This window comes from Syngnathus typhle, linkage group LG1 (genome assembly GCF_033458585.1).
Source record: "Syngnathus typhle isolate RoL2023-S1 ecotype Sweden linkage group LG1, RoL_Styp_1.0, whole genome shotgun sequence".
Taxonomy (NCBI): Eukaryota; Metazoa; Chordata; class Actinopteri; order Syngnathiformes; family Syngnathidae; genus Syngnathus; species Syngnathus typhle.
This window is the reverse complement of record NC_083738.1, coordinates 12,270,466-12,298,415: the sequence shown is the minus strand read 5'-3', so window position 1 is coordinate 12,298,415 and position 27,950 is coordinate 12,270,466. Positions and strand designations below refer to the sequence as shown.

General features: G+C 41.5%; 2 protein-coding genes across 3 annotated transcripts; one reads left to right on the top strand and one right to left on the bottom strand.

The window, feature by feature from the left end:
* Nucleotides 1–351: 351 nt before the first annotated feature.
* On the bottom strand, nt 352–13,882 carry clcf1 (cardiotrophin-like cytokine factor 1). Its single transcript, XM_061284368.1, has 3 exons — nt 13,463–13,882; nt 4,249–4,403; nt 352–3,305 (listed from the first exon to the last, which is right to left on the bottom strand). The coding sequence occupies exons 1-3, from the start codon at nt 13,476–13,478 to the stop codon at nt 2,199–2,201; spliced, it is 1,278 nt and encodes a 425-aa protein (XP_061140352.1). The 5' UTR covers nt 13,479–13,882; the 3' UTR covers nt 352–2,198.
* Nucleotides 13,883–15,502: 1,620 nt separating this feature from the next.
* Nucleotides 15,503–26,597, top strand: ssrp1a (structure specific recognition protein 1a). Of its 2 annotated transcripts, none has more exons than XM_061286325.1 (18): nt 15,503–15,578; nt 16,193–16,266; nt 16,538–16,723; nt 20,618–20,723; nt 20,866–21,059; nt 21,141–21,241; nt 21,418–21,547; nt 21,676–21,779; nt 22,045–22,173; nt 22,282–22,503; nt 22,875–22,947; nt 23,566–23,698; nt 23,997–24,042; nt 24,123–24,258; nt 24,355–24,522; nt 24,941–25,038; nt 25,127–25,316; nt 26,164–26,597. In XM_061286325.1, exons 2-18 carry the CDS (start codon nt 16,213–16,215, stop codon nt 26,227–26,229), a joined length of 2,136 nt encoding a protein of 711 aa, XP_061142309.1. In that variant the 5' UTR covers nt 15,503–15,578; nt 16,193–16,212; the 3' UTR covers nt 26,230–26,597. The 2 variants fall into 2 exon arrangements, with proteins under 2 accessions (XP_061142309.1, XP_061142302.1); XM_061286318.1 differs by having other exon boundaries at nt 15,503–15,639.
* The last annotated feature ends 1,353 nt before the right edge of the window (nt 26,598–27,950 follow it).

Sequence of the window (27,950 nt, the reverse complement as noted above, 5' to 3'; positions counted from 1 at the left end):
GTCTGAACAAAATTTGTGTGGGATGACAGTGGGATTATGAGGAGTGTGTTTGTACCTGCACTGATGTCAATCCCTGTTGTCACTAGACAGGGAGATGTTTAGCAGGAAGAGGAGCTTCGTGAGATTGTGTGGAGGGAGGAGCAATGATGTGGTGGGAGATGAAAGAGGAAAAGAATGAGGAAAGAATTTTCACCTCAGTAGACAAATAAAAAAGTGTTGCCTTTCTCTGCCTTTTTTTGGGCAGGGGCGGGGTGGGAGAACCTGAAGATTTTTATTTCTACACAACAGCTCAACTCCCCATCACCTGAAAACAAATGTACAATTGGTTCCCCAATGACCAATAGCAGCCCATTGTATACAAAAGCTAGTATTTATTCTTTCTTTCGAGTTTTCGATACAGTATTTTCCACACAGGATCAAAATAAATAAACATCTTTTTTTTTTTTAATAAATACAATAATGTACTGTTAAAATGTCTTAGGCCACCACTAGTGTTATAATATGCAGCAGTGATTTTGACATACAACACAATAGTGGGAAATGGAACTTAGAGTCAACCCAATTAAGTTTATAGTCATTTACATTGCTTTTTTGAAATGAATTTTCTTATTCATGCTTATTTCATGAAAGAAAAGTTCTCGTTGTCCATTACATTAGTGGCGTACACTTTACTTTTTTTTTCAGTCATTTCTGATTGTAACCTAATAATAAGACTGAAAAATAATTGTTCTGATTATGATAGCATTAGTAAATCTAGCGATGGCCCAAGACTTTTATCTCAACCTTCAACCACATTTTAAAGGCCCATTGTAAAATTCATAAATTCTTTGGAGGGGGGCAAAAAATGAAGAAACATAAGTTTTTTAAAAAGCCATAAATAATCACTTTCACATGTGAGTTGCAAACATACACATACTAAGAGAGTGTTTCCATGCCAGCTCTTGAGGGCAAAGTCTATGGATGTCCGTTTTGGATCAAGCCATGCCTTCTGCCTTCTGTCTTCAAAACCCAACTTCTGTCCTTTTTATTTCCAGTAGATGAGAGTGCATCCTGCTCCTCTTGTAAACTGTCCTCTATGCAAGCACTGAGGAGGTCCAAAGCAATTCACATGCACAACACTCTCTTGTGCAGATACAGTCAGAGAAGATTTATGGCTGAGAAGAGGTTATCAAGAACCGCATCAAAGATACCTGCGGTAAAGATTTATGGTGGAGCATCGAGTTTCTCCTGCTCACATATTAGGTATAACCTCCATCAGGCTGCATCATGTTTTAGTGTTTCAGTTTTCTGGATCACTTGTGTTTGCTAAGCCCTAAATGTTAACAGCCAATAAAAACTTCTCATTTGATAAGTGTAAAATGATCCAAGAAATAACTTGGTGGTATGTTTTTCACTGTGTTCGGTCCTAGGTAGAACCTGTTCTCTGAATATTGCTATGTGTGTGTGCATGTGTGCATGTGTGCAACCACCACTGTCTGACTGAAGTGTAAAGCGCTCTTGTAAGGTTACTGTAACTGACCAGCTGACTTGTGCTTACTCAGCATTACATTCCCCCTCTGGCTATTCTTTCCAGCGCTTGTCCACTGACTCATCTCATTTTGCTCTCCTCTCGTGCCCCTTCGTCTGCGACTTGTTCACCCCTCCGGCGGTTTCCTCCTCCTCCTCCTCCTCTTCCGCCAAACTCCTTTTGTCTACTCTCCATTCATAACATTTCTGATGAATGTTTGCTGATTCACACCAGTTGTGTCACTGAATCTGTTTTTGCTCAATGGCTGCACTGTCACTCAGCTGACTCTTAAGTGTATGTGTGTGTGTGCGTACACGCGTGAGTCCGTGTGTGTGTGTGTGTGTCACACCCTGGACTTTTTGCCAGTCAATTGCAAGGCACAGGGACAAGACAGCCATTCATACCTAAATAGGAGGCTTCAATAAACATATTGCAATGTGAGAAGAGGCAAAGGCAGACCGGAGCCGCTCAATCTCAGAACCGAGGCCAATGTGCTAACAACTTGAGCATTGCGCAGCCCACATTAATAAGAATAATAAAACAAAATTAACAAAATAAAATAAAGAATCTATTCATTGATTGCTAATTTCACCGATAGTCGAAAATGGGGTCGATGCCCAGCCCCTAGTGCAAATACTGTCAAGGTTAACACTGCACATTGTGTGAGTTGGATGTGTCTTGCTGCATCTTCTCAGCCTCTCAGTCTCCTCTTAAGGCGGTTAAAGTCCTTCGCTGAACGCCACAACCAGCTCTGCAGCTCGCGCAGTATCCAAAAGCCTTCCACCTTCCTGGCAAAGTCGCTCATGGACGGCCGCACAGAGAGGAGCACAGCCGACGATGACGAGGAGGCAGAGAGGAGCGAGGGGCCTCCGTGTAAAGACAGCGTTGAGGGCGTGGGGACGAGCGCGTGCTCCTCGCCTGGCCCCAGCTGGTAGAGAAGGGAGAAGGTGGATGGAGGGGGATGCAGCGTGGGAGGGAGGAGGGAGCGAGGACGGCGTCGATGATGCGATGAGGAGAAGTCCACGATGAAGCTCTTCTCTCCATCCACAGTGGCGCCGTCCTCCTTCCTGAGCGTGTCCGTGTGAAGGAAATCCAAGTTGTAGCTGTATCCCTCGCCGGCCGGCTTGACGACGGCGGAACCGGACTGCCTCTCTGCCTCCTCGCCAACGCTCAACAAGCTCCTCCCCCATCTTCTTGTGTCTACCACTGGATGCTCTTCTTCCCAGTCCCACTTCCAGACGGTCGGTTCTTCCCTCCTCCCTCTCCTCTTCTCTCCTCTTGCCTTCTGCCTCGATTCACCGCTCCTTCCTCCGTCGGCCGCCTCCTGCCGCCTCCTCGCTTTCCCTTGCTTCACATCCACACTGAGGCCGCCCTCTCTCTCCCCTCGGCCCCGTCTCCCTATCCTCATCCTGGTTCTGGACCTGTATGAGCTGCTGCTGGTCAGAGGTGCCGGGCGGTCTCCCCCTGTCCTCCTCTGAAGCTCACCAAACTTCTTTTCAGGAAGGGCATAGCCCAGAGTGTTCATCAGCGCCGATATGGAGCCCAACAGGCCGTCCAGGCCTGTGCAGAAGTGCAGCAGGGAAGTCTTGAGGGAGGGGCAGAGGGTGGAGCGGGCCAGCTCCCTCACAGCCGCCAACAGGACTGAGTAGGCCCTCTGGTTCTGAGCCAGACGGGCTTGGTTCTCCAGGCCTTGCCACAACTCCAGGCGGGTGGCGGCGCTGGGCAAGGAAAGAGCCGTGCTATTGGGCCTCGGCGGCGAAAAGTCTTTATCATTGAACGGGGGGCCGAGGTATGTCAACTATGGGGCGACACACAAACAAGTTGAATTTTAAGAATTTCGGACCTTGTCAAGCACATTAAGCAGAACCAAACAGATGTGCAGGCATGTTCTGATGAAGACCCACGGGAGGGTCGGCAAAAACAAAATGCTTCCATTGTCTGAGAAACACATATGTGCAGAGTAAATGTTTGAAACAACACTAACCCAACCTTGACATATCTGCCTAAAGTTAACTATTAGAAATAATATAAACTGACACAGAAATGGCACAATGGTATTCTAGATCAATAAAACTCTTTTCAACTCAAATAATTCCCACGAGTAATTCTCCAGAAGTAACATTGCTCTGCAGTACTCATGTGGTAAAAAGATGAAATGTGATTATCTGTGTTGCAGTTCTTCCTATGCGTGTTCCCAAAATAGACCCTGACCAGGATCAGCTCAATCCAGAATTTCCTATGGATTCAGGGGGTAAATTACAACTTCATTTGATCATATTTGACTGCGTGTGTACATGTTGACTGAGACTTTTCTTCTTAAATATAACTGTGTATCCTGGATTACATCAAAATAAAACCTCATTTGATGTTAGGCTTCTACATGCCTATACTATATTACAAACTTTGTCGAAATTACAGTTGAAAGAGAGGCACTATGCTATTTCAACATCGACAACATTAGCATAGAAATTGAGGAGGGGGATTTTACATTTGAGCATATATGAAGGAATATTGACACACACTGAAAATGAGCAATATATAAATAACAGTTACAAAATGGGAATCTGAATTGTGTTGAGCTATTTAAATTATTATGCTTTTGTAGTTTTACCTCCATAATGCTAAAAATTGATAAATTAAAAGAATAGATTTACAAAGAGGGTTGGATCATTATGAGTGACTGCAGGCAGCACATAACAAACAAACACGATGAAATAAAAAAAAGAAAAAGAAAAACTCACGTAGACATCTTTGATTTCCTTGAGTTGATATTCCAGAAATTTGGTGAGCTCGTACGTGCTCTCTATTGAACTTCTCTCACTGGCCAGGCTGTGGGAAGAACTCACGGTGGCGACTGTGGCAGCAGCCAATAAGAACACAAGGTGGATTTGATGAACTGCAAAGGCAACACACACAAATATTAGTCAAAGTGTTCCAGCTGTAATACTTTTAATCGCTTTAAGAGGTTTTCATAATCACAACATAGCCCGAGAAATGACACCCGGCGATGAGTTCCAAACTTAAGTTGCTGCTCCGTCATATTTTTTATTTTTTTTCTCTTACAATATTCCAGTGTACTTCTTTGTCTCTATGGCGATGGCCTTGTCTGTTTACACACTGCCAGCACACTCATCTAACACTGCCAATAAAGCTTTTTCCGCTTCCACTCTTATTTTGGGCTCTCTGGCTATCAGAGGTTTACACTGGCTTCAAATAAAACCTCACTTAATAGGGAGGGATGGTCAGATGAGTGACGTCCATGTTCTCATACAAACGCACGCACACTTGTATGTTTAAAAAAAGGGTTTCAACCAAATGTTTTTGCATTAGTCATATTTTTGGAGGTCATTTGTAGTTTGCAGCACATTTGGGGAGGTTAACATATAGTTAAGATATGCGAGGGCATGTTGGAAAGGAGAGCCACTGTTTTTTTTTTGTTTTTTGTTTTTTTATGGGACGACAATTAAAAACTGACTGAATACTATCTACAGTAATTATGACACCCATTGATTTGATTATGTTTTGGAGCCTTTTTATATACTCCAGTGCTAATTTTCTTTTTGGGTGGGGCACGATGGATGAAAGGCATTTAATAATTAATTTTAATGGGAAAACTATCTTTGATTACATCAGTAATGGATGAGTAAATTGAGTGATGAGCTTGGTCTCAAGAACAAATTAAACGTGTCAGTCAAGGTACTGCTGTGTAATGTAATTCGTGTGTGTGTGTGTGTTCAGTGCTTTCAACTCGAGTTTCAAACAAAGAAGATTGGAGCTGAAAGGTGGTTTTCAGCAAGAAGGGACTGCATGTTCGACGGCCTCTCATTTTCTGGTTTCACTCACGCACACACGCACACACGAACATATTCTCTTTTGCAAACTGCCTGTCTCACACCGCATGACATCCAGACAGCAGGCGGTGATTCATGTGTGTAATTATGGTCGAAACATGCCGCTGTTTAACAGGTGTGAATTATGGATTGCACAACGATTTTAGCGACTGCCAGTTTTTGTATGACTGACACACCTCGGGCCTCTCATTTGCGTCACCCTACTCGTCCTTTTTTGTTTCGCCCAGTTACGGTTCCTTGCTTATGTCGTCAGTAGACAATTTTATCTGATTAGCCACCTATAGTCCCCATGTTGGCCCTTTTCTTTTTACCCTCCAAGCCTTCATGCCCCTGTCATGGAACAAGTCAACAATGAACAATGCAAGATTAAAGAGCAACTTGAAGTGCCCTGAAAAATTCCGTCCCAGGGATGGAAAAATCCATTTGTCTGTTCTGACCAAATTCCCATTTTGCGGGTGAAGGATGAAGAAAGTTAAAAAAAAAGGACGGACTGAGGAAGTGGGTTTTAATTTTTTCTTGTAATTGTCGCTACCCTGGATCAGTGACGACTAAATTCTCGGACCGTTTTGGCACAATAACATGGAAGTCTGTCAAAGATAGGGGATTCTGTTCCCGCTTTGTCTTGCGTGTGTAATCCATACATTCAGACCGAATGCGAATGCTAAAAAGGCAAAAAAGTTTGTTTCTTTGTGCATTAGGTGGGAAAAGAAGACTCAAGTAAAGTAAAGTGAGTTTTCTAAAATCCTATTTATGAAAGATTGTATTGACAAAAATACAATTATGCCAGTTACGATTCTATCAACAAAAATGTTCTCTTGTGCCCGACAACAAAAACCATAGAAACTCACATGAAAATTATACAACAGCCAAGTTCAGGCTTTTTTTATTGCAGTTTTCTATTCTATTCTATTCGATTCGATTCTATTCTATTGTTCAGATTTCATTGACAGAGGGGTATTCATTTAACAATATTCACCGTGTCACTTAATTATACAGTATGGGGAGCCCATTTTAATGTCAAACAGTTTCCACCACATAATTGTTTTGTCATTAATTTGATCTATGATATATTTATGGTTAGCTGACAAAGTAATTGTGGGGAACAATCTGGCAAGAATATATGACTGAAAGTTAATGTCTAATTTTTTGGAGTGATGTTTCAAACATCCAATCCAATATATACAAGAGACACTAACGTATAGTGTGTCTAACTTCATTTGCGAGTGAGCAAAATTGATATCTAAATAATTGGCTCAAAAAATTCTTTTTTTTTTTACTTTTACTCTTTTGAGACATCTTACTGATGAGAATCCTATTCAATGCAACATTCAACAAATAGTCCCCCGTATGTGATTCTGTACAAAACTTTATACTACATACAGTATATACAATTTTATATAAACCAAATTTAATTTATATTTTAATTCTGGTCATTAGCAGCAGGTCTGGTCTGCTTTAAACAAACTGAGCAATGGATGTCTTGTAATTTGTCTGACGAACAACTGCACGTGGGAACATTTCTAATTAGGGCTGATGACTTGTAACACGACTCGTCGAACCTCCGGTCGCCCACATCAAAGCGTTTCCATGAAGTATTTTTGAAGTATTTTGAAAAACTCTTCCGTAGTCCTGGGCCGCTCCCACACACATGCACACGCACACATGCACAAATGCATGCTTGCACACACACACACGCGCACACACAAACACACACACCTTCAAATAAGACACTGAGAACAAACCCCATCAGCCAAAAGAACCCGTTCATCCCAAAGAAGCCTATTACCTGCCAGGACCAATAAGCATCTTTGTGCCACATGTGAACATTAGAAGACAATCAGGTCATGCAGCGCTTCCTCCTGTGGAACATCTAATGGCACCCCATCACGAGGGAACAAAATTGAACAAAAATGGCATCCCATCACGAGGGAACAAAATTGAACAAAAATTATTTTCACAGTGGAAAAACTGTTCCCACACAGAGAAAAATACACAAAATGCCAAAAACGTTCCATGATGGTCTTGGTGAATTGACATTCTGATATTTTTTTATTTTCGGAGGCATCCTCCTCCATCGTGCCTAAACGTTTTTTGTAGGAGCAGCGTGACTAGCATATCGTGAAACCCACCTCCATGTTGTTGTTATGTAATGTTATAATGAGTGACTTCATTAGAGCTGGCACTAGGCCAGACTTCAAGGTGAGTGCCGCAGGCTTGAAGCTGCATGCATGTACCTGGTGCGGAGTAGAAGCACCTTCTTTTCAGCGTGTGGTTGGAACCTGAACATTCTCTGTGGGGCAACACAAGCGCGTCCCCGCATTGTCCGAACATTACCTGCCTATCGTGGTGGTCTTTCATCATATAAAAAAAAAAAAAGTAGTCAACACTACGTTCGTCTCAAGTGATAAGCCTAATAGTGAGATTTCATCCCACTGCAATATTGGACTTGCACATTCTGAACCTTAAGAATGTGCTTAAATATCGGAAAATTAAAAATGATCATGATCCAATTAAAATGTATTGCATGATAAAATTTCATAAAAATTGTCCGTAAATAAATGTTTTATTTTGTAAAACAAGTACTTTTGCAAAATGTACAATGGTGCCTTGAGGTACTAGTGACCCGTCTCACTGTTTTTTCCGAAACAAAGGCTGTCGATCGTTCAGTAGATTTTGTCTTTGAATTTGATATACAAGCGCTCATCTTAAAGTCGCTCAACAACAAACGGCAGTTTAGCGGATAGTAAATAATTCTTCATGAGGCCACAAGCAGTTTATTCCCACTCTCAGTTGAAATTTACTGCATGTCAATCTAAACATAAAAACAAAAAGAATTACAGTTTAACTGAGAGGAATGTTATCAAAGAATGCAAAACGCCCAAACGGCTGCGGGTTTGCACGTCCGCCTTGTTGCTGAGTGGCATTTTCACACATTTTTTCGAGTTAAAGATTAAAAACTCGAGACTTTCCCCATTTTACGGAATGCAGGATGGGAGTTGGCAGGAACCTAAAGTCAGGGAGACAAGGAAAAATACTAAAAGCCCTCTAAGGATTACGAGGCAGCTCATCCGTATTGAATCACCACTCTGTATTAAATATAAAGCACAAGTAAACTGGCATGGTATGAGTTAAACCGACTTTGTTGCTGGACAAAATGTGCAAAAACACACAAACAGAAACATAATGGGCAATAAAGTCTTTCAGATTTTTCAAGATGATCTTATTTCACTGAGTTCTGTGTAAAAGGACAACATGGTAACCCGCTAGTTTTTGACCCAGCGTGAGTAAACATTGATTCCCTCACTGATGGCAGACATTAAATCATTTTTTCCAGATTTTTTTGTGTTCTATTATCCAAGTGAAAGAAACCATTAGTGAAAGAGATGCCGCGTTTGAAGTCGCGATCGTGCAAATGCTGAGACAAACAATCAAACCGACTAATGCGAGCGCGCATCATCATGGATTATCTTTTGACTTTTATCATCTTTGCTCTCATTTGAACCACCCCCATTGAAGCACACATGTTCAGATCCATTTCAAACTGAAATGTGTTGCTCCTTATTGAAAGCTGTGATTTTCTCTCATCTTTTCTGAAAAAAGACTTTTTCTTTTCCACAATAGGACCAGATTATGTCAAGCCTCCACCGAAAGGTAATACAGTAAATAGCGTTGATATTGCTGTTAAGTACTATTATAATTCCTCAGTTCATTTCTTTATTTTTACATTTACATGTACATATCTTCTGGGGGTATTTTAATATTTATTTTAAGTTCTCAAATTTTATTGAGCCAAGGCATATATCTTGTATCGGATTTTTTGGGGACAAAAGTCACATAAAATAATATAAAACCTTAAGGGAGCATTATTGAATCTGCGAGTGCGTATTAGAATTTGGCACACGTGATTAGAATGCTTGAGCAATACCGATAACTTGCTGTGACCCTTCTCTTGCTTTCACTGGCCTTCCCTTCTCTATGACACTATTTGCACATGCACTTCATTTAAGACTGTAAGGTCACATTATCACACAGGCAAGGCAGAGTCGCCCCCTTGCAGGTGGACGGCCAAGAGGATAAGAGAAGGAAACCTGGAAGTCCAAAACATTGTAGTTACATTATTAAAACAACATGAAAAGGAATTATCTTTGAATACCTGGAAGTCAGGGTTAGACCTTCTTCCGTAATCTCACAGAGAAGGCTCCACAGCTAACCCTAACCCTAACCCTAACCCTAACCCCGCTCACTCTTTGTTCGAGCTTCTGCCCTCTGGGAAGAGGTACAGAAGCCTGCGCTCCCGCACCACCAGACTCTCAAACAGCTTCGTACTCCAGGCTGTTAGGATCCTGAACTCGCTCCCCCGTTCTGCGTAGCGTCTTGTACTTTTACTGTCTGTACTGTCTGTATGCACACTGGCTCTTATTTGTTGTGTTATCTGTTTATTTATTATTTATTATTACTCTTATTATTTATTGTTTGTGCCTTTTTGTTTATGATGTTTTTTACTTTTGCGCTATGCTTGCTGGCTCCGTTTTGCTCCTCTTATTTATTGTGTTATCTGTTTATTTATTATTTATTCATCACTCTTACTATTGATTGTTTGAATTTTTGCCTTCTTGTTTTTATATTGTGTCGCGTACTTGTATGTCTATCGTGTTATGTGTCTCGTCACCGTGGGATAGAGAAAAACGTAATTTCGGTCTCTTTGTGTGTTGTGACGTGGAGAGATTGACAATAAAGCTGACTTTGACTTTGACTTTGATCTTTCTGGCATACATAAAATAATTAAACTGAGACGGAAGCCTCCTGGTAATGACTATTAGCATAGCGAGTATTAAAAATAAAGAAGTGGGAAAATTTAACGTGTTTGTTTTTAAGTTTTGCATCAAGTTGTGGATTCATCTTAAATATTTATTTTGTATATTTTTATTGTTTTCTGTTTTAATTGTTACTTTGTATATTGTTATTATTTGTATGTGTTTAAAGGACGGCCGTGAAAATGGGATGATGCATCTCAAGGGACTATCCTGTAAAGCAATGAACAATCAAACAAAATACTTCAATGATCCCAAGAGAGCTAATTCAGGCGCTCCGATAGCACACAGTCAATTGTCCCAAAAAATATACGTATTTAAATTGATATAATTAAAATGCATAAGAAAAAAGTATCTACATAACATTTTTATTGATAAAGTGGCATGTGATCTTTTTTTCCAGCAGATAAAACCAGATGCAAAAAGATATTTTTTTAAACGTATTGCGGTTTGATTCAAACGCAGACAGGAGAACGATATCTCAAGTTCACGACACATGTGAGTTTGCTCTGTGTTTAACCTTGGCAGTCACACTTCATCTGAAACCGTAACATAAAAGCATACCTGTGAGAAAACAACCTCACTGCTTTGTCAGACTTTGCACTATATTTGTATCTATAACGTCAAAATACAAAGTTGATTCCGACCAATCCCATGAGGACTTGCGGTCAAATTTGATATGGCATAGGTTAGTTGCCATGGTTGCAATAATACCTGAGCTTGTCTGAGGGCAAGCCGTGACACTTGTTGTTGACACAAGCCGTTGTTGTTGTTGTTGTTGTTGTGGTGGTTGTTGTTGTTGTTTTAAAGGCTAATTTAACATCACATGTGAAGCCATTGGAAGGGTTAGTGCGGGTGTCAGTTGGGAGTCGGGGTCAGTGCGGTGTGTGTGTATGTGCATGTGTGTGAGTGTGTGTACAGTTAGAGACCAGATTTATGAACAGCCTGTAGCCAATCAAACGCGCATTCCTTCACTAACTCAACACACACAAACGAGCAAGCGTAGACACACACATATGCATCCAAGGCAGCGCACACGCAGGCTGAAGAATCCGTATAACCAAACCAGTGTGTTGTCACATACATTTCACAGGTCCACTCTCCCACACCGGATTCACTACCAGCCTGTCAAACATGAGCATCTGTGTTGTTTTCCACTTTTGACTACATCGCCCCTAATCTACTTTGATAGTCACTTTTATTCACACAGCCTGTCAATTTCTGCCTTTCCCCGCTCCGGATTTTCTTCCCAAATCTCAGTGAAAAGTGAAACTTGGCTAAGGCTTCGGCCTAATTGCCTTCACTCTGTTTTCCTTTCACTAATTGGCTCCACTTGTTGCTTCCATCCTCATCTTTCATTGCTTGCTTCCTCTTTTTCAGAGCCCCCCATCAACTCCCCCCCTACTTTAGATCACGGGTGGGGAAACTTTTTTATACCATATTATATAAAGCTTTATATTTTAGTGGGGGAAATGATGTAGCCGCCAAGTATATTTTATCAAGCGGATTTGTGGAATACATGTTTTTGGACTTGTCATAGCCCCTCCGAGGTTAATTCATATTTACAATAGTACAATAATAGTTCAACCCCCACCCCACCCCTTTGTTTGTAAAAATATGTAAAAACGACTTCGTAAGTAATTAAAGACATTTTAAATCTTCAAGTTTTAACTTTGGTATTCAAAGATAATTCCTTTTCATGTTGTTTTAATAATGTAACTACAATGTTTTGGAAGACACGCAACTGGGAAAAGTTAGTAGTTTTTTTCCTGTTTGTGCCCTTTTGAAGCATTCTAAAGGAAACAATGAATCTATTAACTGAGAACATAATCTGCAAGAATGTTTTCCTTTGACGCTTTTATTACCAATTGCGTTAAAGGCAGTTTAATGTGTCATACGGCTATCAAATTGAGAATGTAGTTGAGCTCTTGTCAGCTAAAATTCTTCTGCAATAAATTCCTTAAATAGATCCAAATGATCCACTTGTGCATGTGACAGCTACTTAACATTTGTAGGATACTGTATGTTGACTTGCAGTCGTGTTGCAGGACAGACAGAGGGAGGAGGAGAGGATCTGAAAGGGGGGCTGCGGTAAGTTTTGTTTCTACGCCGAGGGGCCATGTTAATTTGGCAAAAATGTAAACAGCATGTGTAACTGTTCAAAGCGTGACCGACTCATTTTATATGATCCCCCTTTCTTCCCGCTGCTCTCGCTTCCCCTGTGGGTGCTGTGGACTTGTTTCAGTGGGGAGTCTGCTTGGAATTAACCCTTCCGTTACTGCTTGATATCGTGCAGGCCAATCAAATAGCATCGCGTTTGTGTGTGTGTGTTTGTGGTGAGTGTGTGTGTGTGATTGAGAGTCTGTGTGAGTGTGTATGTGACTGTGTGTGTGTTTACTCACAGTCATCCACTCAACCATCACAATAATACATTTTGTGTTTATGCCTGTATTGTTTGTTTAATCGCCAGAAGACAGACTTCTTTGTAAAAGGGATTGAAAATATGTGTGTGTGCGTGTGCGTGTGTGTGCGTGTGCGTGTGTTTGCGTGTGCGTGTGTATGTGTGAGTGGCGTGTGTGACTAACATGAATCATGAACTTTCACATATCAGTGACAGCTAACGAGACAAGCGCTTAAAGCCTGCTGTGACCCCTAAACCTTTGGGTTTGTTTAACTATGTATCATTTTAATGATTATTCACAAGCACTGGAAACACACGTTCTCCTTGTTCTGCGTAAAATAAAGACTATGGCTAAGAATCAGGCGTGTTGGTATTTTATTTCATTTCTTGAAATGTATCCATTTCAATATAGAATTTACTGTTTCAACACGTTGAGAATATGTTAATTAAATTTTATTTTTTTATTTTCTGTCTTTTGAATTTTGAGTCATTTCTGGTGAGTAGTTAAATTGGGATAATGGTCAGAAAAATGGGGGGGGGGGGGGGATAAATCACAGATGTCCATAACTATCATAATTTCTTTTGTCACTTTCACAATAATAAATATCAGTTATGTCAGTTATATTCTAAGTCATCCAGTTCATGTTAAACCCAAAAATTTTATGGAAGCAACTGTGTTGAATTTGTTGTAGGTTTAGTTGTTGTTGATTTTTTCTTGTTTTTGAAATGTGTTCAAAAACGACTTTGGCAATTATGTTAGAATGCAGCAAAATGAACACCTTTATACCTTTTAATATAAAATAGGAGTTCTTAATGTAGAGAAGACAGGTGTAAAATAAGCAGAAAATCCAAATAAATAGCAGAATGGTTTCAGTTCCGTAGGCCTACTTACCTGTGCAATATGTCATTTTCCTTTCTCCAAATCCTTTATTTCCATGCAGTACTCAGAAGTTCATCAATCAGCTGAGGAGCCCTTGAAGATGTTCTCTAGCTTTGTTTTTTTCTCTGAAGCAAAGGTTTCGAACGGTGGAGGTCCAAAGCAGATCGTAAAATGCTCCGAAGTAGAGGCGCGTCAGGATGGAGCATATGCTCGGACTTCTGTGATCCGTGTGACACTCTCCGGGGCGACGAAGGCTTTTTGTATCCTCCTTCTCTTCCCTCCTCCTTGTTCTCCTCCTTTCCTCCCCCTTTTCATTACTGAATCCCGATTTTTTTTCCCTTTCTTCTTTTTATCCCGACGGCTGATTCACCGGCTTGACGCATCACTGCTCGCCCCGGAACCACGGGACTTGTCTCAACTCATCTCGGTCTTCATGCACGCACGCGTCATCAGCCTTCACGCACGCTGACTTGTGGACGTTTGATGTCTCCGCGCTTCAGCATCCTTTTTTTCCCCCCAATCTGTTTTCAAATATTTAGTAGTATTAATCCAATAAAATGGTTGCAAAGTGTTCGAGTTGCGAATTCAAGTTCATTCTTGTCTGCCTCTATCAATCTATCAATTTTCTTTTTCTGTCTGTATTGGCCATAATATAGCCTTAGCTTCTGAACTGGCAAAAAAACGAAATGACATCAATCTATCATTAAAAGGCACATTAAAAAAAAAAAGACATTATGAAATACATGCACAAACAGCAGGAGAAAATAAATGACAATGCATAATTATTCTACCACAATGTTTTCCCATCGATCCAAAGCACATATATCTTCTCAAAGAAAACCACTAAACAAAATGTGACAAAAAATAGACATTGACAGATGACCAAATTATTTGTATGAATAATACCTTTCACACCAGTTAAGTGGAATTAGATAATTGATGAGCAGCTCGCAGCTCAAAAAACTGTTGAAATAAGTACATTAAATCTATTTTTTAAATGCTGCAACACCACAATGCAGGAATAAATTGATTCGATTATTTTTTTAAAGTCAAAATGTCCTCTTTTTGTCTTGTTTCTTCATTTATATATATATATATATATATATATATATATATATATATATATAACAGTTATAATGATTTTAACAACTGTCATACAGGAGTGATTTCGATCGTATAGGTCTGATTCGTCTTGAATTCTCAATGAACTGCAAACTGTGTCCCCGACGAGGCCTCAAATACTCCCATCCCATGCAGTTAACTCAAGGATATATATTCCCAAAGAGTGCTCAAGCGCCGGTCGGTTTGTATTGCAGAACGTAGATGGACAAACTATGTGCACTGATTATAATCATGCTGGAAAACAAGCCAGCCACCATGCAGACCTCCCAAAAAGCAACATACTAAATGTGTCAGAGAGTTTATGTAAATATGGGAAGGAAACAACTTGGGAAGATGCAGTTCTTTGACATAACGAGAATTAAATTATATAATAAGCACTATTGGAGCTGCATGGAAGTTGTTGAACGTGTCAACTCTGCCTTGGTTTTTCTAGGTGTCCGTTTGCATTTTTTATGTGGTGTTTGAATTTCTTTCCTGTATTTAATTTATGAATGGCACAAATATTAGCAGTATATTTAGGGGAATCACTCACTAAAATATATTTTATTTCATCCCCCAAGTTGTAATTGATGCTTGGATCTGCACATATCGTTATATCTCTCAAACGACTTCAAATCTTGATCATCATTATAATTTCATGATTTCCTTTAAATAAAACGTGCTTCCAATTTTATTTGGGCGTCTTCCACTTGAACGTGGCAGTCTATTTACATTAGATGGGTTCAGCGACATCTAAAGGTAGAAAGGAATCACTGCATCACTGGGCCATAGAGCATCTAAAAAAATAATAATAATAATTTACGTTAACAAAGTAATTGGCCGAATTTGGAAATTCACTGTAAAAAAATGGCGTTTGAATCATAATTTAATAGATATATTTAGATTTTAGACAGTGCCTTTCATCGCAATACCGGAAGTAGTAGCGAACATCGTAAAGTGCTTCCTGTGACGTAGGGTTAGCGCCCGTGCTACACGCGGGAAACAGGCGGACCTCTTCATATTGACAGTAGGGCTTTAAAGTTTTCCCACTGTGTTAATGGTTAACTGTAGGCAAGCCTCTGATATCTGTAAGTAACGAGGCTTGTTTTATCTGTCCCTTTCTTCCCTTTCCATTCGCAATTTAATTCAGCATGCCATCACTTTGTTTCTTTACACTGGCATTGCTCGCTCGCAGCGCTCGTTTTGAGGCGTGTGGTATCTAAACGGGGCGGTGCTTGATCCCGTTTGTGCTTTAACTTCCATAATGGCTGCAGTCTTTCTGACTGCAACGCAATGCATTATCATAAAAGAAGCGCACCTCGTGCAATTCAAGTTAGCTCAGACAGCGAGCGACATTACAAAACGTAGCGATAACTTCAACGTGTTCCGCGTACTTTATCCAATGGAACACTAGGTGATGTTTGGAAACAGTGCTGACGTGAAACTATTCATGAAGTAGGATGAAGCAGTGGTTGAGATTTGGATACTTGAGCAACATTGCAAGTTGACAGAATCATTCCTTCTGTGTGTGTGCACATAACACGATTTGCCTCCTTACTACTTCCTGCTCTTATATACATAACGTAATTAACCGTGCACATGAAAAGAAAGTTCATTTATATTGCATTTGTGTATCTGCAGAGCATCAGCCTGTAGTCGAGATGGCAGACACGCTGGAGTTCAACGACATCTACCAGGAAGCCAAAGGCTCCTGGGTATGTGCCCTATCAAAAATTCTCTTGGGAATGGACAATATTCTATGTGACCATAAAAGATACCTGATTTGTATGAGACATGCTGGCAATGCATATTGTTAAATGTTTACCTCACTAACATGTATGTCTTGTATTGTGATTTCTTATCCAAACATGTCCAAACTGTACATTTTCTGCACGCTTAAGTTTGAACAAGTCTTCCAAAACCAGGTAAACACTAGTTAATACTTATGTTTTTTACAATAGCCTGTGCTTTTTTCTTTCTCTGCAGAATGACGGCCGGCTGCGCTTCAGCAAGCAAAATGTGGTGTACAAGAGCAGCAAGACGGGAAGGGTGGACAGCATCCCGGCAAGTGAACTTAGCCTGGCGCAATGGCGACGCGTGTGTTTAGGTCACGGAATCAAGCTGAGCACCAGCGCAGGACACGCCTACAAATATGACGGCTTCAGGGACACGGTGAGTGTATTACACGTGCACATCAGTTCCATGAGCTCTGCGTCCACATTTCGAGGAGTGATCTGGCAGTTTTGTGTTCATGCTTGACGTAGTTTCCTCTCTCTGGAAGCCTATAGTGAAATGTTGGAATAAACATTACCTTACTTTGCTCAGATTAACATACAACTCGTCAAGACTGTCATATCTAACCACTCAAGGACTTCAATCCCAATGTGTTACTAGCAGTTAAATGTGTCATATTTAACAATCACTGTTTTTTTTCTCATTTTTTTAAACAAACTGTGACTTAAGGTTGAGTGTGAAATAGTGACATCTTATTTCAATCAGGTGAGCATCGATGGTGAAAGTTAAATTAAAATAATCCTTTACAAATTGCTTCACTGACTCATGTTATTGAAAAGAAACACAATTATAGTATAGATTTCTCTATAAATACAATATGCCATCATAGGTCATTTAAAATGATTGATCACTGATCACACGCTTCTGTAAAAATCGGCCAATCGCAATTGGTGGCCAATCGTTTGGAGCACCCTTACTTAAAAGCTAATTATATTGCCGTTTGGGTATGATATATATTCTCTGAAAAGATCTTGGGTTAATGGCCATCTATTAATTTCATAGCTCCCTGAGGGTTTGAGGGTTCTGGGGAGGTCAGTCAGTCTATGACACATACAAACAGGCAGGCAGACATTTACACCTATGTGCAACATAGAGTCCAGCGGTACCTTGACTCAAGAGTTGAATTCATCATAACTGATGTCACTTGAATAGCAAACTAGTTTCTTTCATTGAAATGAGTTGTAATCTTATTAATCTGTTCCTGCCTGCAGAAAACCACCCGCATTTTTTTTGTTAGAATTTTAATGAAAAATAAACTATTGTGACTTCTTCTCTTTTTTCTAAGCCATAAACTGGTTAACCAGTGTAATTACGCTGAAAGTCAGGCTCGCATCGTAATACATTTGTCTAAATAGGTGTGGCCAAGTCAAGAGCCCGCAGCCAGGTTGGCTGTTTACCACACGGTTAGTTCACTGATAGTGACTTCTCTGTGGTCTGTGTGAAAGCTTTCAATTTGTATTTGTTTGTTTGTTTCGCTATTCCTCCCATTCGATAAAAAGATAAGTGCATTGGCAGCTGCTACTTTTCTTACACCCCCCTTCCCATTCCCTCAAGCGCCGGCATATCTGAGGGTTGCTCGTAACGGGTTGCATAATATACCGATACAAAAGCCTCGCCTCATTTACAAAACTTGACTGTCTCCCTCACACAGTGTTCTTTCATGATTAGACTAATAGCAATGAAGTTTGATTGATGAATGTGTGAAGCTGAAGTTGGATAAAAGAAAAAATCTAATTTAAAAAATGTGAAGCAAAATTGCAATATCTGTCAGACAAATCAGAAAAATTGCCTTTGAATCTTTTCCTGAAATCCTCCGGCCCTATTACCAAGTACCAACTTAGTACCAGTGCTACTTCTACACATTTCTGCAGTTAGTGAATAGTTCTCCTCAGAAAGCCAAGGCTGCTTGCTTTTTAAGCTGTTTATTAGTCACTCCTGGAAAATACGGGCAGTATTTGTTGAAAATGTAACACCTTGGTAGACTGTGGCATACTTTATTCAGTCTGAAGCTCCACACACTAACAATTTCAACAGTTTTTTGGGGGGGGGCATAGCATCAGTCATTTTGGTATCATGACGACAGAAATCAGGAGAGAAATGTTGACTGGCAGGACAATGTAAAGAGAAAAAAAAAGCCATCAACAGCTCATAATGATAATAATAATAAAAAAAGAAACCTCAGCTATGAGAATCCGACCTAGAATTCTAGTTACGAGGCAGCAGCGCTAACCAAAGCGCCGCTGTGCTGCCCCCATGTGAACGAGTTGTTGAAAAGTGCGCGTGTGTGTGTGTGTCAGGCCCTAATAGGATTAATGAGCGAGCGCAGCATTCGCACATGTGCTGCATAAACAGTGTAATCATGGGCTCATGTAAGTCAGTGTTTATATCAGTTCACTGAAACAATTTGGCTAAGACTGCTGTGGAGGAAAAGTTTTTTTTTTTTTTTTTTTTTAAATCTTCCTGTGTGTTTTTCTTTTCCCTCTCGCTCGCTGCCGTGCGTGCACAGAGATTGTCAGGATGCCAGGAAATGAGTGGAAAGAAGGCTCTGGTATAAGCCGAGGTGGTGTGAGCAGCGTCTCCTGGGGTTAATCAGACGACTTTTCGGAGATAAATCCTCACGTCGCCAAGCACCGGAGCGTGATGTCATTGTTTAGTATCCCTCAGACAGTGTCGGTAATTGGTCAATGACTGCAGGTTTAGCCCCTCTGGCTGTGTAGACACGGTAACCTTGGCGAGATGTTGAACGTGTGCCTGCGAGCAGCTTTGTTGTGGACCAAGCTCGCCTTTAAATAATATTTTTTTTCCAACATAACATAACCAAGGCACTGAAATTACTTTCACTCTTACTGTATTGACATATTGCACAGTGTTGTAACATCATCGGAATGGTGCTTTATATACAAACCCAAGGATTCATATATACCGTAATTTTCTGACTATAGGTCACGTTTCTTTTCATAGTTTGGGTGGGGGAGCGACTTATAATGAGCGATTTATGTTTTTTTTTCAAAAAATTTCCCCCCCCCAAAAAAAGTGAAACCGCGATGTAGCAAGGGATTACTGTAATTTGAATTTCAACTGACTTCCGTGGAAGCGGCGCGCACGCATTGTTGACAAAGGACGATTGATGGATTTAATGAATTGGAGTGAGACAGATGGTTTTATTAACGTGTTATTTATGGAATAGTTTTTTGAATAACTCTGAATTTTACGTCAGGGCCGTTCTCAGCTCTTAGTTTGTGTTTATGTCACGTTAGCATAGCTATTGTTCAGCCTGTTGTTGCTCGTTCATGACTGTTCTTGGTGTTGGATTTTGTCGAATAAATTGCCCCCCAAAATGCGACTTATACTCCGTTGTGACTTTTATGTTTTTTTTCACTTTTTTGGGCATTTTATGGCTGGTGCGATTTATACTCCGGAGCGACTTATAGTCCGAAAATTACGGTAAATGTAAGGAGTACACTTCTGGTAGATGTTCCAAATTACGGGAGTCCTATCTAATCTTTTTACGATTATTAATTAACCTAACTAACCTGCACCAGTGAGTGAATGTAGTTTGTTTGTTTGGAGAGCAGAATAGAATCAGTTGACACCACGGCTACTCTGGACTGAGCTGTGTGGTGTTTGTTGTAAGACTTGCGTTTATTAAGACAACAACTACAGTGACGACATGGTGGCGTACAATGGAAGAAAACGGTCCACATTGAGCTCAGCGTGAAACACCCGCCACCAAAACGTGCTCCTTTTTTTTAAACAACGTCACAAAAGGACTGATGAGGAGCCTCACACACACACACACACACACGCACACACACACGTGTATATATACACACACTGATTATGCGTACTCTAATTAGCAGTATCAAGAACGCAGACAGGCAGATATCCAGGTGTGTAAACTCCCTTCCCCACAGAGTCTCATTCTGTTCTTCCGTGCGTGCCACAATCACTTCCACATGTGACGAGGACAGTGCCTGGATGTGTGTGTGTTGTGTGGTTGTAAGCGAGCCCGCAATCTAAATAAACTCTGTCTGTCAGCGGCAATGTTGAGAGGAGGAGGACAAAGTAGTTAGATGGATTATGTTCACCTCCTGTGGTCCTGGGAGGCCCGAACAATAGGCGTGGTTTTAATATCGTCAATTTAATTAGCCCCCCGAGCCCTTGTGCACTTTTTTTCTCATTGGTGAGGAAATGTTTTGCTAAGCTTTGACCCATGCATCACGTCAGGGTTTTCCTAACTACAAATTCTTTGTGTTTGTCTCCCTGCATCAGGACTTTGAGAAGATCTCAGAGTTCTTCAAAGCAAACTACAACATGGAGCTAACAGAGAAGGACATGAGTGTGAAGGGGTGGAACTGGGGAACGGCCAAGTTTTCTGGTAAAAACACAACACCCCAATCAGCAATCATTATTCAATTACGGGTCAGAGTCGGAATTGAATTGGGTTCAATTTGCGTGTATGTGCACACCGAAAAATTATTTTCTCAAGAAAATCAGTTCCATCAAATCTTCCACTGCAGGGCCGTTGTTATCGTTTGATGTGAATGACACGACAGCCTTCGAGGTCCCTCTAGCCAACGTGTCACAGTGCGCCACGGGCAAGAATGAAGTCACCTTGGAATTCCACCAGAACGACGACGCCGAGGTCTCGCTCATGGAGGTCCGCTTCTACGTCCCGCCCGGTCAGGCGGACGAGCGGCAGGACCCTGTGGAGGTGAGAGGGCGTTTCCCCTGCCGCTTCCTCGTTGAAGCCATTTCGCCCCTGCGCTGAAAGCGAATGTTTTCCTCTTTTCAGGCCTTTGCCCAGAATGTCTTAACAAAGGCGGATGTGATCCAGGCCACGGGAGATGCTGTGTGTATTTTCAAAGAGCTGCAGTGTCTTACACCCAGAGGAAGGTAACATCACCCACAAGCCCAAAGCATCATTCAGATCAGTGGTGGGCAAAGTAAAGCCAGCTCTGTTCTTGAATCTACAAATGACATGATTCCTCCATCTGTCAGTTTCAAAAATCAACACTTTCCACCCTTGGCGCTTCTCAGCTCTATTAAACACGGTATGTGTATGTGGCCAGATATGACATTCGCATCTACCCAACCTTCCTTCACCTCCATGGTAAGACGTTTGACTACAAGATTCCCTACACCACCGTCCTTCGTCTATTCCTGCTGCCACACAAGGACCAGAGGCAGATGTTCTTTGTGGTATGTGGACTTTTTTGCTTTCAAATTCTTTTAGAGGTGAGATGTTGTCTACTTTGTATTTTTACATAGCTTTTTTTTTGTGTGAACATGATGTATCTTCCCTTCCCACCTCTTGTCTTTTGGTGTAGATTAGTCTGGATCCTCCCATCAAGCAGGGCCAGACACGATACCACTTCCTGATTCTGCTATTCTCCAAAGAGGAAAACATCAGCCTCTCACTTACCATGAGCGAGTGAGTTTATGTGCTGCAAGTATACTCGAGAGACACTTGATGTACAGGAACTGCATTGTATCTCCGGAAACTGCAATTACCATAATGCACGATTAACACTGCAGGTCATTCAATTGTGCAGTTGTGTTTCCAGTAAGTCAATAAAATGTGTCCTCATGATACCCTTTTTGGCTTGCTGTTCACACAGCCGTTCTAAATAGTTTTTCCCCACTGAGGGGAAGCAAAGTTCTACTGGTTGACAGTATATTTTTTTTCTTTTCATCAGGGATGACGTGGAGCGCCGCTTTGAGGGCAAACTGAGCAAGAACATGTCAGGGTCTCTATATGAGCTGGTCAGCAGGGTGATGAAGGCCCTGGTCAACAGAAAGATCACAGTGCCCGGGAACTTTCAAGGGTATGCTCCGAATGCCTCATAATGCCAAATCATTTCTTTTTAATGTTTTTTTGTTTGTTTTTTATGACCCCCACGGAAATAATCTTACCTCTGCCACTACCTGCCCAGCCACTCTGGTGCTCAGTGCATCACTTGCTCCTACAAGGCAACCTCGGGTCTCCTCTATCCCTTGGAAAGGGGCTTCATCTACGTTCACAAGCCCCCCGTACACCTGCGCTTCGAGGAGATCTCCTGCGTCAACTTCGCCAGAGGCACCACCACGACTCGTTCCTTTGATTTTGAGATTGAGACCAAGCAGGGAAACCAGTACACCTTCAGCAACATTGAGAGGTGACGCCATCGTGTTGTTCATACTGAGTAATTTCACCGGTCAAGAGTAGACCACATCTTGAATTAAACAACGTACTCACCAGAAGTCGGAGATACTGGGCTTTTGGTTGAAATTTCAGGATGACCCCAAAATGCACTCCATTATAATACTCAGACATTGAATGTGTAGACATGTACGTACATCCAAAAGTTCAATTCAAGCACCCTTGTGAAAGTAAAGAGTGCATTTTAAAAAAAAATCACCTTAAAATCAAATATCCTCAACATGGTGAGAGCACTGTCATTGAGAACCCTCATTTCCTGATATTCCTTACGTTTTTCTTTCATTCACTGTCCTCATATTGGCTAACATCTTCCATCTCCCCCTCCAGGGAAGAGTACGGCAAGCTGTTTGACTTTGTCAACGCCAAGAAGCTCAACATCAAGAACAGAGGTTTCAAAGAGGTAACACAGTCGCCCTATCTCATACAAGACACCCTTATGTCAATCATAATCCCACTTAATGACACTTGTCGCCCTCCCTTCTCCTTGTACTTGTGCTCGTGTAGAAGAAGGTGCGTATGTCCGTCCCGTGGTTGGCGTGATAAATGCTTGCATGGCGTGCTGCCCGAAAGCCAGCCCCGTGTTGTTAATTTACATTGTGGTTGGGTGTGTTGCAAACATTTCTTTTGGATTGGGAGAATTCCAACGAATGATTCTTGGCTAACATTGGACAGGTGCGGGCGCGTGGCATATAACTAACTGTGTGGGTGGGGGTTTGCATTGTCCAGATTTGTGGCCTGGGGTTGGTTGGGTTGGTGTGGCAATAACACAAATACAACTGTGGTTGGAGACAGCCCCAAAACACACACATTGAAAGTTTTTATGCACAAACAATGCTGGCTGGAAAATCAATCAGGGCTTTTTTTTGCTGAAGAATGCTATCGTGACTGAATTGAACTCTTTTAATGAAAACTCTGATCTCTTTTGAACTTCTACTGTCAGCGCTTCCATGGGGTTGGCGGCTTGTGTAGGCAGGCTCTTTTAAAGCATTTGTTTTCTAACTAGGTACTTTATTTCCAGGGAATGAAGGGTAACATCGACGAGTACAGCGACTCGGACGAGGACAAACACGACGCCTACTTGGAGCGCATGAAGGCTGAGGGCAAAATCAGAGAGGAGGGCAATGACAGCGATGATTCCGACAGCGGCAGCGGTGAGTTGACGAGTACATGTTTAGAGCAGGAGCAGCAAATTTGTTCACAGGCTTGGTGAGAGGCAGTTCTACTTGTTAACTCTTGCCTGATATGTTATTTCTGGCTACCTTAAGAGGCACACTCACTGTCATTTAATTAATTAGATTGTAATGATTTATTTGTGTGTGCATTCTAACATTTTATCGATTGTTTTGAGCAAAAGTCAATAAATATTCCCGCCGGCCACTTTATGACACGGACATTGACACTGTGTTTCGAATATTAAGTTAGACTTTTCTTTCCCTTATCTTTCTTTAGATGAGTCTTTCAACCCTGGTGAGGAGGATGACGACATTGCAGAGGAGTAAGGAAAACGACGACTCCTGGAAACACTTTTTGCTCTTTTCACCGTGAAGGCATAACATTTCTCCCCTCTGCCGTCAGGTACGACAGCAAGGCGTCGGCTAGCGACAGCAGTGACGAAGGCGACGGTAGTGAAGATAACAGTCCAAAGAAGAAGCAAAAAGTTGAAAAGCCCAAAATGGTGAGGGAGAAAAAGGAAAGAAAGCCACGCAAAGAGGTGAGAAGCAAGAAGTTGGAATCCCGCAAAATGTGATGGCGCTGTCCCTTTTGAACAGCAGTTTCATGATTTTTTTTCTTTTTCAAACCACCACAGAGGAAGCAGAAAGACAAAGGTGGCCCCAAGCGGCCAATGAGTGCCTACATGCTGTGGCTCAAATCCAGCCGTGAGAAAATCAAATCGGACAACCCCGGAATCTCTGTCACAGAGATCTCCAAGAAGGCTGGTGAATTGTGGAGGCAGCTGGGCAAAGACGAGAAAGAGGTGAGGGATGAGGAGGACCACGGATACGCTGCTGACTGCGCTGTGATTTGGTTTAGTTTGTTAAAAGCATAAAACAAAATCATTTTCTCGCTCAGGCTTGAAAAGTCTTACTCACAAAATAACCCCTTGAAATATAAAGCAAAACACTCTTGTGGGTACTGTATAATCCTGATAGACACGATTTTTCTTGCACGTCACTCACCTCCTCAGGCACTTTTTAACGCCATTCGCGCTCAGTCACAGATATGATCGTAGAACGTGAGGATGCGTGCTCCTCATGTGTTTGGCAATGTGTTTAACAATGCAAAACCAATTCCTATCCCTCATAGAATTGTTCAAAAATATTCAATAGCTGCCACCTCATTCTGCTTAACATCACATTCTGTCGTGGTCTGCGCCAATGTTATCCTTTCTTCAGGAGTGGGAAACCAAGGCAGGAGAAGCCAGGAGGCAATACGACATCGCAAAGAAGGAGTACAAGGAAAGCGGTGGAGGAGACTCTTCCATTTCTAAGAGGTAAGACTCATAACCTCACAACTTAATACGTACGGTCAGGCTACCCTCTCTAATGTTTCCTCATCTGACCCCCCGCCTCTCCTTTCAGGGAGGCCAAGAAGTCTGGAGGCAAAAGGGAGGACAAGAAGTCCAAGTCCTCTGGAGGAGACAAGGAGAGGGAGCGCAGTGGCGGCAACGAGAGCTTCAAGAGCAAAGAGTTCATTGAGACCAGCGAGAGCTCGTCCGACTCGGACCATAAGAGCAAGTCCAGGAAGAAGAAGAAGAAGAAGCAGAAGGAGGTGCGTATGAGCGGCGATGACGACATGCATTATGTTATCCACTTCATCTGTGGCTTTTTCACTTCAGCCAATCTCTGTGGTCAAAAACAAATCACTGCGCAACATCTTCATCGTCTCAAGTTCCAAATCGCTTCTGAGTAATCCGTCCATGAAGCCTAAACAAAATCCAGTAAAGCAAACGTCAACTTGCCCAGTCACACTGTGCGGCGCTTCGCTTCACAAACTTAACTCGTTCCGCCACTCAATTAAGTGCATTTGTGCTTCGATTTACCTGTTCAATTCATACGGTGACCAACCTTGGAACTCCAAACGTCAAATCTTTTCCTATTGCAATGAATCACAAAGCCAGTCAGGCATTCCAGCCCTTCTGGTGTGCACACCTTAGCCAGCATGGGAAAGTACAGTCACACAGACAAAAGCAAAAGAGGTTTACCAATACGTTACTCTCTTAGATTACAGTAATATTGTGGGGGTGGTTTCCCCCACACAGGATTAAGAATAATTGCCTGGGAATATTTTTATATTGCTGTTGTCTATTGAATTTTGCAATGTGGGCTAACATTACGCTAGCAAACAGCAGTAAAGTAATGGTTTTAAATATGTAGTAATTCTTTTCTGTTAGTTTGAGGGCAAACTTTAACTGGGACTGGCAATGAGCAGCTTTTTGGAAGAATATTTTTTTTTTGTGCCAAACTACAAACTCATCTAATATTTTGATCACGAAAAATGGTCTGAGCAATGAAAACACCCGCAACCCTTGTAAGGATAAAGCGCTTTGGATGCATGGACACTTCTTGGCCATTAATATAAAACAAATTTTCTAACTTAACATTTGTTTTTGAACCAGGAATCAGAAGAGGAAGATGAGGAGGCTGCATCCACACCTGCAAGCTCGGAGGAAGTGTCCGACTAAACACATACACACACACACACACACACACACATACACTGACATACAATATATCTCACTCAAGGACCAGGCATTTACACTCTTCATGTTGAGTTCTCTCAATCGGACTGAAAACAAAACAAATCACCAAAATTGTAAGTTTTGCTTTAAATTTAGCACAATATCACCAACTCTCCATCACTGACATCTTTCCTCAAAGCTTAGTCTTGACATATTTTGTTGATTATGGGGGTTTTTTTCTCCTTTTGGTGTTCCATGTGTATACTTACTGTAGTTTTGTAGCGCTTAATAGTGCAGTTATTAGTTCAGATTCCATTGTCATGTTTCTAGGATTGAATAAAGCTAATTTTTAATAAAAAATCAAAAACTCATGTTCTTTAGGTGCATATTTGCTTCCAGCATCAAATTTCTACAGATTAATTGTAGTTTTATGTTTGCTTGTAATTCACTTCAAATCAATGAAACACATGGCAGGGAATGACAGCTAATCTCTTTCATTTACCAATCAGTCACCAACACGCGTGTTCTGTGAGCCTAAATTGATCTCGGTAATATTGTGTGGGCTCGTACTATAAACACTATACAGTATTGCGTAATTGACGTCCTCTTTGATATCGATGTTACAACATTAAAAGGTAAACATTGTCTCTTGAAGCATTAAGTCAACCCACGTTCCCTTTCAAATACAATTTGCCAGAGAGTGAGTGTTTAGTTTTTAATCTAATAGGGCTAGATACGACGAACAAAATATTCAAGCCAATTCTCATTATGATGGCTTCTACACCAACGAAAAAACAATGCAAGCAATGTCCTGGTTCTGGATAGAATAAAATGCCGTCATTTGAGCTCAGAATCTTTATGCACTATATCATTTGGTCAGGTGGCACTCCTTGGCATTTTTGAGGAGTTTGCATGTTTTTTCCTGTACTTCCTCAAGATAGGCTCCAACCAGCCGGGACCCTGATAAGGACAAGTACAATGGATGCATGGCAGTTGTTTTGCATTCTTTCCAAAGTGAACACCGTTCGGGCTTTTCTGCCACATTTGGAATTCCCGCTCGCCTTCCTCCATACACCGCACTAACAATGCATCTGGGTAATCGACATCTTGACATGCTCTCTCTCTCTCCCCCATTACAAAGAGCTCTTACTGTAGGTCCACCCCTTTGAAGAACTCCCGCGGGATTCATTGCACTGTGGCGTTGTGCATCAGGCCAAATTAACCAGGCAGGCGGTTTGCGAGTGTGCTCTACCGGCGGGAAGTCGGCCGGTGACACCGGTGGTAGTGGAGACATTTGGTTTCAAACGGGAAGCTGATGATGCCTAAGTATATGGAGGTTTGTTAAAAGGCAGCTTTTTTTCCCCGAGGTTCAAGAGCTTGGTTTTTAAGATGCAAACACTCCCTGCGTGTGTGGTTGGCCTCCCACCACTCTGACTCCAATTTCCGTGATGAGTTCTCCCTGCACTTCCTGTTGGCTGATCCCTGAGTGGCCTCCTCCTGGTCATCATCCGTTTAGCAGAATGTTGTCACATTGTCACTTCCGTTGTCCTCCACTTTTATGGCTCATTTCAGAAGAAAGAAGTCAGTAAATATTTGAGAGATTGTAAGGCTGGGCAGCACATGTGGCTGGTTCAGTCTTTCAAAAATAATGTTTTGATTGCTGGGGTTTTTTCTTCAATTCAAAAAGAGGACATTACAGATTGACAGTGCAGAAAACACTAATT

Excerpts from the sequence above, each read along its gene's own strand:
- clcf1 (XM_061284368.1), bottom strand. Across the intron at positions 3,306-4,248 it reads AGGAAATCAAAGATGTCTAC|TTGACATACCTCGGCCCCCC; the intron begins GTGAGTTTTTCT and ends GTCGCCCCATAG.
- ssrp1a (XM_061286325.1), top strand. The coding sequence starts at position 16,213 with ATGGCAGACACGCTGGAGTTCAACGACATCTACCAGGAAGCCAAAGGC. Across the intron at positions 16,724-20,617 it reads ATGACGGCTTCAGGGACACG|GACTTTGAGAAGATCTCAGA; the intron begins GTGAGTGTATTA and ends TCCCTGCATCAG. Across the intron at positions 22,174-22,281 it reads GTGCCCGGGAACTTTCAAGG|CCACTCTGGTGCTCAGTGCA; the intron begins GTATGCTCCGAA and ends CTACCTGCCCAG.